Source organism: Muntiacus reevesi, chromosome 6, assembly GCF_963930625.1.
Source record: "Muntiacus reevesi chromosome 6, mMunRee1.1, whole genome shotgun sequence".
Classification (NCBI taxonomy): domain Eukaryota; kingdom Metazoa; phylum Chordata; class Mammalia; order Artiodactyla; family Cervidae; genus Muntiacus; species Muntiacus reevesi.
Window position 1 is genome coordinate 15197276 of NC_089254.1, and position 13414 is coordinate 15210689.

At 39.8% G+C, this 13414-nt stretch overlaps 1 protein-coding gene across 3 annotated transcripts in view; it reads left to right on the forward strand.

Moving 5' to 3' along the window:
* Positions 1-13414, forward strand: part of UMAD1 (UBAP1-MVB12-associated (UMA) domain containing 1) — a 339161-nt gene that overhangs the window by 246955 nt on the left and 78792 nt on the right. For 2 of the 3 annotated variants that reach the window (XM_065939072.1, XM_065939073.1), the window contains exon 4: positions 7651-7865. In XM_065939072.1, the coding sequence (XP_065795144.1) occupies positions 7651-7865 (215 nt within the window). Of the gene's footprint in view, positions 1-7650; positions 9525-13414 lie in introns of those variants that run through there. The other variant, XM_065939074.1, reaches the window with a different exon arrangement.

The window sequence follows — 13414 nt, forward strand, 5'->3', positions numbered from 1 at the left end:
GGGGCGGGAGGAGGGCAGCTTGCCCACTCTGGCGGGAGGGAGGCACGTGTGGGCACAGGGCGGGTAAGGCTCGTGAGCGCAGCAGGTGGGGAGATCCGCAGCGGATGCTTCCTGTTTTCTCTGTGATTGGAGGAGGCTGGCCACCTGCCGACAGCAGGGAGGAAGGTGATGGTGTTGGGCCAGAGAAGAGAAAGGGAGAAATCCGTGCTGTCAAGGCGTGGGGAAGACCACCTGGGAAAACAGGAGATCTCTGGACAGCTTAAGATTAAAGATCACGATTTTTTTTTTATAAACTGTTTAAATGTCTTTTTTAAAAGAATCACTGGAACAGCCCTTTATATTTTCAAAACCAGTATAAAACAGGATCCCCCACGGCACACACTGTTTCTTGCTGGTTCATTTCCTAAAATGCTCCTCTTTCCTCTTTCCACTTCTCCCCCACTTCAGTTGGCTGGTACTAAAGATTTTCCGGCTTTAGTCAAGCCACTTTTCCAAGAATACATGGAACAGATTACAGAGGCAAGCGCCAGCCAGCTTGCTTCCCCTTCTTCACTTGTATACATTCAGCTGGAGTTCTGAAAAGAGGAAGTCAAGAGAACTTCTTTTTCGTTTTAAAGAAAGATGGGAGAAGCAGGAAGCACAGGCAGGTGGAAACACTGAGGGAAAAAAAGAAAGAAAAGGGGAGCAAACACTGAAACAAGAGCATCAAACCAAAATGTAAACTGAAATGATGTCCTAGATCAGAGAGAAGAGGGAGCAAAGAAAATACCTGCTTTCTAACCCAGCATCTTAGTTTGCTACTAAAATATGTAGTATCCTTGATCTGGGAGCCCAAGTCACATGGAACATAGCCACGTTCCGTGCCTTCAGCTCTCTTCTGCCTCATTTATTTGTATCAGTAACGAAGTATTCTGGGCTTTTGTTTGTTTCTTTGCACCAACTCCTTAATTTAAAAATCAAGTTGAGGGAATCAGAGAAAGAAGGGGGCCAGATTCAGCGCCATTCACAATATTTAATGGGTGCTTGTTACGTGCACGTACAACTGTTCTGGATAGTGGGGATTTGCAGAAAAATAGGAAGTAGTGTCTACATTTGCAGTATAATTTCTCCCAGTTGAAAGGAGACCACTGGTTAGGACTCGGGTAGGTAGAAGAGCCCAATCCTCTGGCTTTTATCAGCTAGCCAGACAGTTATTAGCAAGTAGCTTCGTAGAAGAAATTAGAAGTTTGGGTCCCACCTGCAGTGTGCCCTGCTTGTTTCACCTTTTTCTAACCTCTCGTCTCCTGATATTTCTGACTCAGATTTGCCCCCCACCCTCACCACCCCCAGCCTGCCTGCCCCCCAGTCAAGACACTGATGTGATGCAAGCAGATACCAGCTGAAGCCAAAATAGAATGGATAGTTATCTGGGGAGATAAAGTGACAGGAGTACCGTGTTCCCTGTTCAGGCTTTTGTTCAAAGGAATGTGTCTTTTATTTATAGACATAAAATTTAAAGGCATAGACAGCCAGAGCTTGATATTACCTCTTCTTCCTCTAACTCGTTTCCTAGAAATACACTCAATATAGCTACCTTCTTTGTATGTAAATTGAATGTGTTAGATGAGTGTTTTATACCTGGTTTCATGTTCTTTTAATAGGTTCTGTTACTGTTGGGGTTAAGGCTGCTTTCTAAATTTTAATGCTTCAGTATTTTGCTTTTATAGGACACTATTTTATCTGTACTTATCTGAGGCACAGGTTACTGAAAAAGGCAGGAGGTTTTAAAAGATGCCAAATATAGGTGCTGTTCATATTAATAAACTTATTTATACTTAAGTCGGGTATGGCTATGCAGATGAAGTCTCCAAACTGTCAGTGGGTTCGCAAAGTCGGCTACCCTTAATAGATTTCCTGGTGGTTAGTAGGGCCTTTGTGCCAGGAAAAATGTAGTCGTAGTCTGCTCTTAAACTTGCGTTTTCTTGCTTCCACACACCCAAGAATGAAGTTCAGAAGGACGCCACTAACCTTCTGATGCTCTGGAGAGGTGACTTCATTTTTCTGAGCCTTGACTAAAAAGTGTTATGTGCCTCGTATTCTCAGAGTGTGTTTTTCCTTAAGCTCTGAGAAGATTTTACAGATTGAGCCTCATGAATTTTTACAGCCCTTCTGCAAGAAAGGGAGGAATAGAGCCTATAAAACACTCTGAATCATTCAAAACAAAGATAAGAGAACATAAGGAACCCAAGATACACTTGGCTAGCCCATTTTTAACAGGTTAACCAATGAACAAGAAATAATTTTTATACAGACATGAAAACACCTGGTTAATTGTAAACTTTGTTTTTGTAAATGATGTAGATAAGGAAATTTATTTTCTCCCTGAGATTAAAGAATGATTCTGACATGGTATACTCTCACTTACCCTTCTAAGGGCAAACTTAATTTGAAAAAGCAATATGAATGCTACATTATAGGAAGGACCTTATATTCAAGAGTATCATCATAGCTGTAATTCTGTGAGCAAGATTAGTCACAGAAATAATGACTATGCTTTATAAGCATAATATTTGAAGTAATTTTTTAAAAATTTGGCTATACACCACAAGGTTAATTGATTCTTTTCTTCCCACTCTATTGTGGTTGACATACTCTTTCTTCCCTTTAAAGACCCATTTTATTATGCAAATGGAAAAAAACTGAAAGACTTTGTGTCTGAGAGAGAAGGCTGCTTTTTGCAGGGGGACTCATGCACCTGTTCCAGCCCTCAGCCCCCACCCCGCTGCCGTTGGCTGCCAACTCCGGGACTTGGTGATCAGGGTTGGTAGGTGTGGGGTCCTTGAATTTTGACTCCCATTCCCTTTGTGACTTACTCTTATTTCGCTGTCTAATTTCTCCCCTTCCAACTCTCAGCATGCCAGCAGCAGCTGCATCGTGGCGCCTGCCCTGCTGCCAAGAGGGCAGGCAGCCTCCTTGGAGACTGTACTGTGCACTCTAGCCAACTGTTAAGAGCGAGATGCTGGAGTCAAGACATACAGACCACTGATACTCAGATCCTTCTAGCGGGCATTTAATGGAACACTGCGCGCATGGTATTTTTTTAATTTAAATTTTGGAAACTTTTTATTATGCAAAGCCTTCAAACATATACAGAAGAAGAAAGAATACTGTAATACACCTTTCTGTCTGTCCTCTTCACCCATCATCAACACATAGACCATCTTGTTTCACTGACCATGCTGTTTTCCCCATCGTTTATCCAGGCTACTGGGAGATTTGTTTCCAGGGATAAATCGTTCTTAAATTATGCTTTCTTTTCCATCCTTCTTCAATCTAAGATCTGTCCCCTGAATGATTTGCTCAGTCCTTTCTTCCTAAAAGTAAGAGATATTAGAGTCTCTTTTTTTTTTCCTTCTAAATTAAGCCAAGATGCTATTAAGCCAAGTAACTATCATGTTTTCCCCTAAATTTTTGAGGCCTTGTTCATTCAGTTAGCCAGTCTACCAAAGCATGGCTGAAGTGTGCTTAGAATAGAGAGTTTTTTCAAAGTAACTGAATTTGAAACTCGTCTCCCATCCAAGTATTAACCAGGCCTTACCCTGCTTAGCTTCCAAGATCAGATGAGATTGGGCACATTCAGTGATATGTGCCCCCACAGAGCTGTTGTACGACTTAAAAGAGTTAATATACTTTAGTGTTTAATGCATGCTAGTTGCTATTGCCATCACCACCACCACCATCTTTTGCCCCTCACCAGTCATTTTGCAGAACAGAGAACTGAGGCCTAGGTGGATGAAGCAGCCTCCTTCAGGTCAGATAGCAGTTTTATCAGAAGAATTTGAACAAGAAGCCACGTGTCTCAGTTCCTTTATTATACTAGATACGCTCTCGTCCTCAAGGAATTATGCTCTGACAGCAAGAATGATTTGTGAAGGAAAGGGAAGAGGATTAATAATAGCATGAACAAAGGAATAAATATCGCTGCCAGAGAGGTGAACCTTAGAAGCTTGTATGTTTAGAAAGCAGAGTGCTCTGGGTAACATGCCTCCTTTTTCAGTGGGAAGGTGAGATTTTGTTTAAGAAAGGAGATGATTTGGCTAATAAAACTGAAGAACACGTTCGGTGCTGAAGGGAGAAAGAGAGGAAAGCTCAAGAATGGGATGTGATCAGCAGACTTGGGGAACATTTGCCTGTGAGATTGAGAGAGAAGACAAGCTCTAAGAGGAGAGGGGAAGGCAAGATGGTTTGAACCATCCGTGAATGTCAAAAACAAAAGAATGGATGGATCCTACACTTGTAAAGCCAAAAGGGGTCTGACATTTCTAAAGTTTTTATTTACCACTGACTTTAGCATGTGCTCAGGATTATTCTACTTACTTACGATTATTCATACAATTTTCATAACAATTCTATGAAATAGGCACTAATATTGATTTCCTAATAGCTAAGGAAAAAGACACAGAGAAGTTAAATAACTTGTCCCGGGCCATTTGTTTATTTTTAAGCAGGATTTGTACCCACCCAAATAGTCTGACTCTAGAATCTGTGTTCTTAAACGCTCTGCCATGCTGCTCCATGGCAACCAAAGCCCTGGTGTTTGCATAATACTGAGGAAACCAGTGTAGAGTGATGCCCTTTAAAGAGGCTAGAATCCTGGCATTGTTACTCACCAATGCCTGCACTCTTGGCTGACCCAGGGACACTTAATATTTAAGTCCCAGTCAGGTTTCGGGAGGCAGACTCTGCCCAGTCAGTGTGTACATGGACTGGTCTAATAAGCTTCGTCATCACTGGGTGACGTTACATTGGTTCTGGTTGCCATCCTAAGAAAGTACTCTGCTGGTTTGTTTTCATGTGAAGCTGTAAAACAACCTGATAGGGATGTGTTTGGTATCTTCATTCATTCATTCACTGCCCAAGTACTTCTTGAGAGCCTCTGTTCTAGATGTTGGGGGGATGCCAGTGAAGAGAGCAGGTCCTTCTCTACAGATTCTCCACAGTTTTCCTTTCTTAGGAGCCTCTTCTCTTCAGCATATAAACTACCATTATTGCTCCCAACTTCCAGAACAAAAAGAAAAATCAAGAGAAAGTTGTCTTGACCCCACTTTCCTTTCCAGCTACTGGCCATGTCTCTTTTCCCATTTGCAGCATAATATTTAGAAAGTAGCCTATTCTCGTATTGGTCTTCACTTTCTCTCCTCCTACTGTCTTCTAAATACACACGAAGCTGACTTTCTCCGCCAGATCGCACCAGCTCCGGGCTTGAATCACATCCCCCTGCCTTCTAACTGCTCCACGTCGATGTCTGTCCACTTTGGCTTCACCCTTGACCCCGCTTTTGCTCTCAGGGTCCACCATCTATCCCATCAGCGCATCCTACTGCTGACTTTAGCCTTTCAGTCTCTCTAAGACCCCGCCGCTTTCTCTCGCTTTCACTATCACAGCCCTAACCTACATCACTATCATCTCTCTTTCCCAGCTGGTCTTCCTACTTCCTTCCCCAACCCCTATACCCCCCACTGCCTACTATCGACACGGCGACAAAACAGTTCTTGTAAAACGCCAGTCAGAGTATCTCCTCTGCAGAATCCGTTATTAAAAAATATTATAATCCCACATACAACAGTATAAATGAATCTCATAACACAACGCTGGATGAAAAAAGCCACAAACATCAGAGAGTTTATACTGTACAGTTACCTTCATTTAAAACATAAAAAAATAGGTGAACAGTCTATACAGTAAGCGGTCGGGATGGTGACTGAGCGGGTAGGCAGCTGACTGTGAATGAAGGAGAACGCCACGAGGACCGTTTCTACTTATCTGGGTTCTAGTGCTTCGCTGGTTAAAAGCTACCAGCCGTACACTTACGATGTACCCCTTTCTGTAGTTTGCACTTCCATAAAAAGTTTTACAAAATTGTTATTTCTTACGTAGAAAATCATTCGTTTCTAGACTTAAGAGAGAGGAATTTATCAGCCTTTATAGCCAAGTATAAGGCCTCCTCAGGCAAAAGTCTTATCGACTCTCTTTTATTCACCACATATTTATTGAGCACTGAATCTGGCATTTGGGATACAGCGGAAAACATTAAAGACAAAAACTGCTTACGCCTCTGAGGGATGATAATCAGAATAAAGTACAGAAGATATCACGGGGCACCCAGAGAGGGCAGAAGCAGGAGAGGCAGGCGGAGGACGCGGGGGCGCTGGGGTGAGGGCTCAGGGCCAGTCTGACGGGACAGCCAGGAGCGGCCTCGCCGGGAAGGTGACGTTTGGGCCAACACCGGGAAGGACTGCGGGGAAGGAGCCCCACGTGTGTCCGGGAGCAGCGTCCGGAGGGTCCAGCCTGAGGCAGAAACGGGCAGCCTGTGCAAGAGCCATCAAGACTAGAGGGACTAGAGGAGTCGGAACAAGGACAGAGCAGCCAGGCTAGGGTCGGGGAGACGCCTGTGGCCAGATCACCGTGGGCCTAAAGGCCCAGGAGTTTGATTCTGCACGACACCTTGGCAGATGGGGAGTAAAGTTTTGCCTGACCTGGTTTGGGTCAGGTGTCAGCTGCTTGTAGTGGGAGGCTGTTCATTCTCATTGCTGTAAATATACTCTGTTTATTATCCATGCTACTGTTGATGAATGGATACCAGCTCAGGGCTCGCATCGAGTGCTACTGTGAACTCGTGCTGCATGTCTTTTGGTAAACTTCTGTAGCTAAAGACACCAATTTTAAATAAATCGAACAAAATATATCAATTCTTCTTATTTGAATAACTTACATAATATCATAGTATTTTAGTTCCATCAGAGGCACTAGTACGGTGCATGTTAGAAGTCACTTCCCAAGGACATATGAGGGTAAAGCAGGAACGTATGAAAGGCAGAGAATACAGAGGTAGGTACAGTGGATTGTGTGCCCCCCAAGGACCCTAGATTCTCTTTGGGGTTAAGACATAAGTACATGAAACTACAACTGGCAAAGACACGTAAAGGAAACGCTAAATGATACCCTGGGCAAGCTGCCCTGTAACCATGCTGAAGCGGGCAAGGGCACTCTGGCTGTGTTGAGAGAAGCTTTCAGAAAGAAGCTGGGGATTCTGTGGAGCCTGAAGCTGACGTCAGACTTGGAAAAGCAGAGAGATAGAGACTTTGTGGACATGATCTGGGCTAGGGAAACGGCAAGAGTGCCCGTCTATATCAGAGGGGCCTGTGGGTGGTTCATCTGAGTAAGGAGAGGGCTTTGGATTCATTTTAAAACCTAGTAGATATATAGATGGATGTGTTTCTCAAATAAGGAAATAGCTGCGTTCTAATCTGAGAATGGGCTTCCCTTGTGACTCAGCGGTAAAGACCCTGCCTGTCGATGTAGGAGAGCTACAGGAGATGGGGCTTCGATCCCTGGGTTGGGAAGATCCTCCAAGAAGGAAATGGCAACCCACTGCAGTATTCTTGCCTGGAGAATCCCATGGACAGAGGATCCTGACATGCTATATATAGTCCATAGGGTCACAAAGAGGTAGACACAGCTGAGCAACTAGACAATGGCAACCTGGGACTATTTATATACTCCACATTTCTGAATCACCTTGATATGTTAATGCCACATTTTGATATATTAATGCGATATAACCTCAAAGTCCATAAGCTCTAAATGACTTACATATATATGTATTTTTAGACTGGCAAAGAAAACTCATCCAGTGTGACTGCGGCAGGGCCTGAGACGGAGAATAAGGCAGGCCAGACCCTGGAGAACAGCTCACTCACGGCCGAGCTCCTGAGCGACGTCCCGTTCACCTTGGCCCCACACGTGCTGGCCGTGCAGGGCACCATCAGCGACCTTCCCGACCACTTACTCTCCTATGACGTCAGCGAGAACTTATCAAGGTTTTGGTATGATTTCACTCTTGAAAACTCAGTACTCTATGGTTCATAAGCTTTATGTCTGTGTGCACCTTAACACACTCTGAAACAAAAGTTTGCCGATTTTATTTAACTTGTCTGACGTTTGTTGTAAAGGCCCTTAAAGGTCCTCAGAAAGCAAGGATCATGAAGCAGATAATAATATATTCATTGCTCTATTTTTTTAGAATAAAGCATATTTGTATAAAAATTAAACCTAAGATCTACTTTCCTTTTCCTCTAGTAATAAATACAAAGATTAATTTATCAAGGTTTTTTGAAAGATTTTGTCAACCAGTCTCTCAAAATATAGCACCTCACATGTATCTTAGAAAAGCTGTGAAAAAGAACTGTGGCATTTTTTTTTTTAGCACAACTCTGAAATCTCTACTTAGAGTATGACTTCTCTGGTTTGGAGGAAAACTTAATGTTATCCCCTTTCTCCTTGCACTGTGTTTATGAATGAATACAAACCCCCCCAAAAAAAAGTTGCTAGTTAGCTTCATTTCTTCAGTCTTAATTTAGACATTGATGTGGAAATTTACAGCTTTCCCGAGAAAGCGATAGTAGTTTGCTGAGACAAGAATGCTGTATGAAGAATGCTCTGGATACTGTCTCTGTTGGATGACAGATTTTCCTTAAGCCCATGGCAGTCTTCTCCACCTTGATGGAGACCCAGATTCCTGTCTTTATCTTTTTGCTACTTCATGGTTTGCTCTCACCAGCTTTACAAGAACATCCCCTGCTTCTGCCTCAGTTGGCATTTTCTCTCCTCACCTCCTATATTTCCGGTTTATGAAGAGACTCGCATTTCCTTCCAACCTCTCTGCCTCCCAGAGAAAAGAAGCTTGTGATGATATGTATTATTGCTGATAAAGCCCTTATTTAGACATTTATTGGCCACAATACAGATTGAAGTGTTTTACTGCCAGAAAAACTAGAGCTGATTCATTTCCAACTAGAGTGCAGGCAAAACATCTAGATAGAGCTTTTAGGTTGAGAATATCCATTGTCTCTTCTGACTGAAATAGAAAACTGCCATTGGTTCATAAACTATAAAGGGAAGAGATGCAACAGAGTATTTTTTATGCCATGGAAAATTTAAATCACATTTGTTCTGATTAGTGGCAATACAATTTATTGATTCTGTGCCAAATCTTAAATATATTTTTCATGAAGATAGAGTGCCATAGCAAAACTAAACACTGTGCATAAAAGTACATGAATTAAGTTCTAACGTGGCATGCATGTTTAATAAATGTGGCATGGTCTCGATAAACTGTTAACGTGATTGAGTTAAATGTACATTTATATTGACAAAAATATGCCTTATTTACAAATAATGGTACCATAGGAGGTGAATGATTAAATCAGATCTTTACATAGTTTTCATAAAACATCAGTCTAGGAAATCTAATTTATTACTAAGACAAATGTGAACATTTTCTAGCAGTTTTTGTGAAACCATTTTTTTCAATATTCATGTAACCTTAACACCAAATGTAAGCATGTCATCAGTTTGTCTAATATGTGTTAAATTTTGTCTGAAGTACTTATACATTTCATTTATATGTATGTCTACCATGTTTAATTATGCTTATAAGTATTTTGTCTATAAAAGATAAATAAACATGAATTTTAAAAAACTGATATTTTTTTACTATTTTCAGATCCAGAAATAATGGTTTTCTTTGTATTATTCATATCTCAGTGCAAGTTACTGATTCTTTGAGGGGCCAAGATTTAAGTGCATAGTTTTTGTAGTGCAGAGAAAAATGAAATTTCCTCTGATATATAGGTAAAATGACTAATCCTAGATCCTTAAGACTACAGAGATCTGGGAGAAATCACATGAACGTCTCAAGGTTAGATCTCCATCATTACAAAATTCAGTAAAGGCCAGTGTTACTGTCCTGTTTTTAACAAAACATTGTAAAAATGGCCATTTTAATTTTCTTACTCTATGTATAAATCAATTGTTACTCTTCTAAAACTGGAAAAACATTAGAAATCAACTATCCAACTTCATTTTACCCAAGAGAAACTTGAAGCCTAGAAAGGTGAAGTGATTTAAGTCACCTCATTAGTGATAAATATTTATTTGAATAGTGTTAATAATTTTGATATGAATTATAACAAAGTTTGTGTGCTCTGGTATATTTGAGGCAGCCAGAGGTTGTCATGACTTACACTTAAACAAGCTGTGAGGTTTGGAGTTAGTCCCCTGATTTCTAGAGTCCTTAGTCCCTTCTCCTGTTAAATAATAATTGTGTGATGTTTACAGGGTTGTGTTAGGGTTTTAGATGGTGTATGTCAAATGCCTAATAACATAAAGCCTGAACACAACATAGGTGTTCTGGAAACAGAGCCCTTATAACTCTTCTTATTACTAACCACACACAAACAGCAGTCTGATAAAATGCAAAATACATACTAACTGAACTGCTTAAAGTGTAATATAAAAATAACTACCTACATTTATTGTAGAGCCTTCCCACCTCATTATTTTTTTTTTCTATTAAATACCTCACTAAAGAAAACATTGCTAAAATAGGTTGGTTGACTCTTCTGTAATTCCCTAGTTAAGAATTCCACAGGGAACATTTTTTCATATCCTTATCAAGCATCACGGTCCCTTTCAATATAAGTAATCATAAAATACTGTTGATATCGAATGTACAAGCAATTTTACTGAATTTTTAACCCTAAAATATATTCAGGAAGTTGCATATTTCTTTTTCAGCTTCTTTACTGACATTTGCATTCTTTAGAGAAGTGATTCTAACCAATTTATTAATGTGGTTAATTAAATTCTGATTGAACTTTTAAAATTGTACCATTAAATGTTAATGAGAGCATTTTTTGTTACCATTTCTAGAAACACAAATAAGTAAACATTCATTGATACTACTTTTTTTCTCTTTATCAAAGTAAAATGATAAATTGAAAACATAAATGGAAAACTAATTCAAAAAGATACATGTACCCCAGTGTTCATAGCAGCGCTATTTACCATAGCCAAAACATGGGAGCAAGCTAAATGTCCATCAACAGGGGAATAGATAAGGAAGTTGTGTGTGTGTGGGCCTGAGTGTGTGGGTGTGTAATGGTATATTACTCAGCTATTTCAAAAAGAATGAAATAATAATGAATATAATGAAATAATAATACTGCCATTTGCAGTACTCTCAATGGACCTAGAGATTATCATATTAAGTGAAGACAGAGAAAGACAAATATATGATATCACTTATATGTAGAATCTAAAGGAAAATGGTACATATTAACTTACCTACAAAACAGACATAGAGTTACAGACAACAAATTTACAGTTACCAGGAGGGAAAGGGAGAGGGATAAGTGGGAGACTGGGATCAACATGCACACACTACTATATGTATAAAACAGATAATAAGGACCTACTGTATAGCACAGGGAACTCGACTCAATGTTCTGTAATCTAAATGGGAAAAGAATTTGAAAATGAAGTGATACACGTATAACTGAATCACTTTGCTATATACCTGAAATTAACACAACATTGTTAATCAAGTGTTCTCCAATATGAAATGAAAATTTAAAAATACTACATTGCTAAAAAAAATAACCATCCAACAAAAACAAAAAACACTCCCTTATAACATCTTATAATAGTAACTATTCTGCTGATGCAATTTTAGCCTTGCAAAGTCAGGAGAAAAGAATAGATAGAAAACAGAATGAAAGAAATGCCTTCTAAAACTCCTAGAGACCTGATTTATTTTCATTCTAAAGTACAGAATGGAGTAGCAAAGAAATAATCTCATCCATGTTTTAAAACTGGCATAAGGAGCCTACCCTCTTACCTCTCATGATAACAACTGACAAATGAACACCATAATCTAACAATATGTTACCTTCAGAGGTTAATACATTGTCTTAATAATGTCATTAATAACATTCACATGCAGTGTATTGGATACATGGTTGAATGACGTTACACCTTTTAAAGTTGCTGAGAAATATGGGTTTGTGGATATTATCTTTTGAGCATTTGTGTCATGTTACTAAGGGCATGACCTAAATATTATTGGAAAACCTAAAGCTCAGAATAGGTTTGACACCATTTATACATTGGTCTGAAACACAGAAAATCCTTATGTGTCAGGAAAATGACTCTTCATGCAATATAGTTCAGTGGATAGGTGGGGTGAAAAAGAGAAAAAGAAAGATGTAATGATTGGTGCATTGGAACTCTGCTACAGTCAATGTAGTCATATGTTAATCATCATTTTTAAAGAAATGTTTTATTTACAGATTCATTAAAAAGCTACACAAATAGTGCAGAACTCTTATATCCCTGTTACCCAGGTTTCACTCTTTTGAACATCTTACATTACTATGATACATTTGCTATAACTAAATTAAGAGATATTACTATTAACTAAAGTCCACACTCTACTCAGACTTGTTTTCTTCTATGTTTTTTTGCCCTTCCAGCATTCTATCCCGTGTAACCTATTACATTCAGTTATCATGTCTCCTTGAGCCTCCTTTAGGCTGTGACAGCTTCTCAGACATTTCTTGTTTACAGTGACCATGACAGTTTGTGGAGTACTGGTCAGGTGTCTTGTAGAATGTGCCTCAATTGGGATTTAATCTAATATTTTCAAATGGTGAGACTACGGTTATGGGCTTTGGGAGGCAGACTGCAAAGGTGGCATGCCCTTTGATGAGATCATGTCATATCAAGGATACATACTATCCACATGACAATCTGATGTTAACCATTATCATCTGGCCAAGGTTGTGTCTGCCAGTTTTCACCACTGTAAACTAACTCTCTCCCTATACTTTTCACACTCTGCTCTTTGGAGTTAAATCACAAAGCACAGCCCACACTCACAGGATGGGGAAGTAAGCTTCATCTCCTTGTGGGGTGAGTAACCACATAGCTTATTTGGAATTCTCCCTTATGAGAGAAATGTCTCTTCTCTCCTATTTCTTTCTCCATCACTTTGTTTTTTATGTTGGAACTCATGAGTATTCAATCCCTTTTCCCCCCAAATACAAATCAGTGGTGACCAAGAGACATGTTTACATTTTTATAAAAGTTAATAAAGATAAGTTGGAACATTTTTTTTTTTCATGGTGCCGATGAATACTATTTGACATTGGGTAAGATAATATATTCTATAATGTCCCCAGACTTCATCTTCCTGTAAATATCAGATGTGTTTCTCCTTAACTTGCCATGACTCCGTGTTCACCCTCGGCATTCCCTGAAGGCTCTAAGTGTTGGCTTGTGAGTGGAGCCCTCTAAGATACTTGGCTTTTCCCCACCTCATTCCCATGACGATTGCATCTTACACATAATGACCTTCTTCAGCAAGTGATGTGGAGGCAAGGTTATAGTGTAACCATTTTCCTCTTTATAGAACCAGGAGAATTCATGATCTCTTCTCTATAGTAGATACGTTTTGTTTGTTTGAGTCACAGCAAAGGCAAAGTTGTAGCTCCTTAAGTTTCTAAAGAAAGAAATGGTTCATTTTCAACCTTTG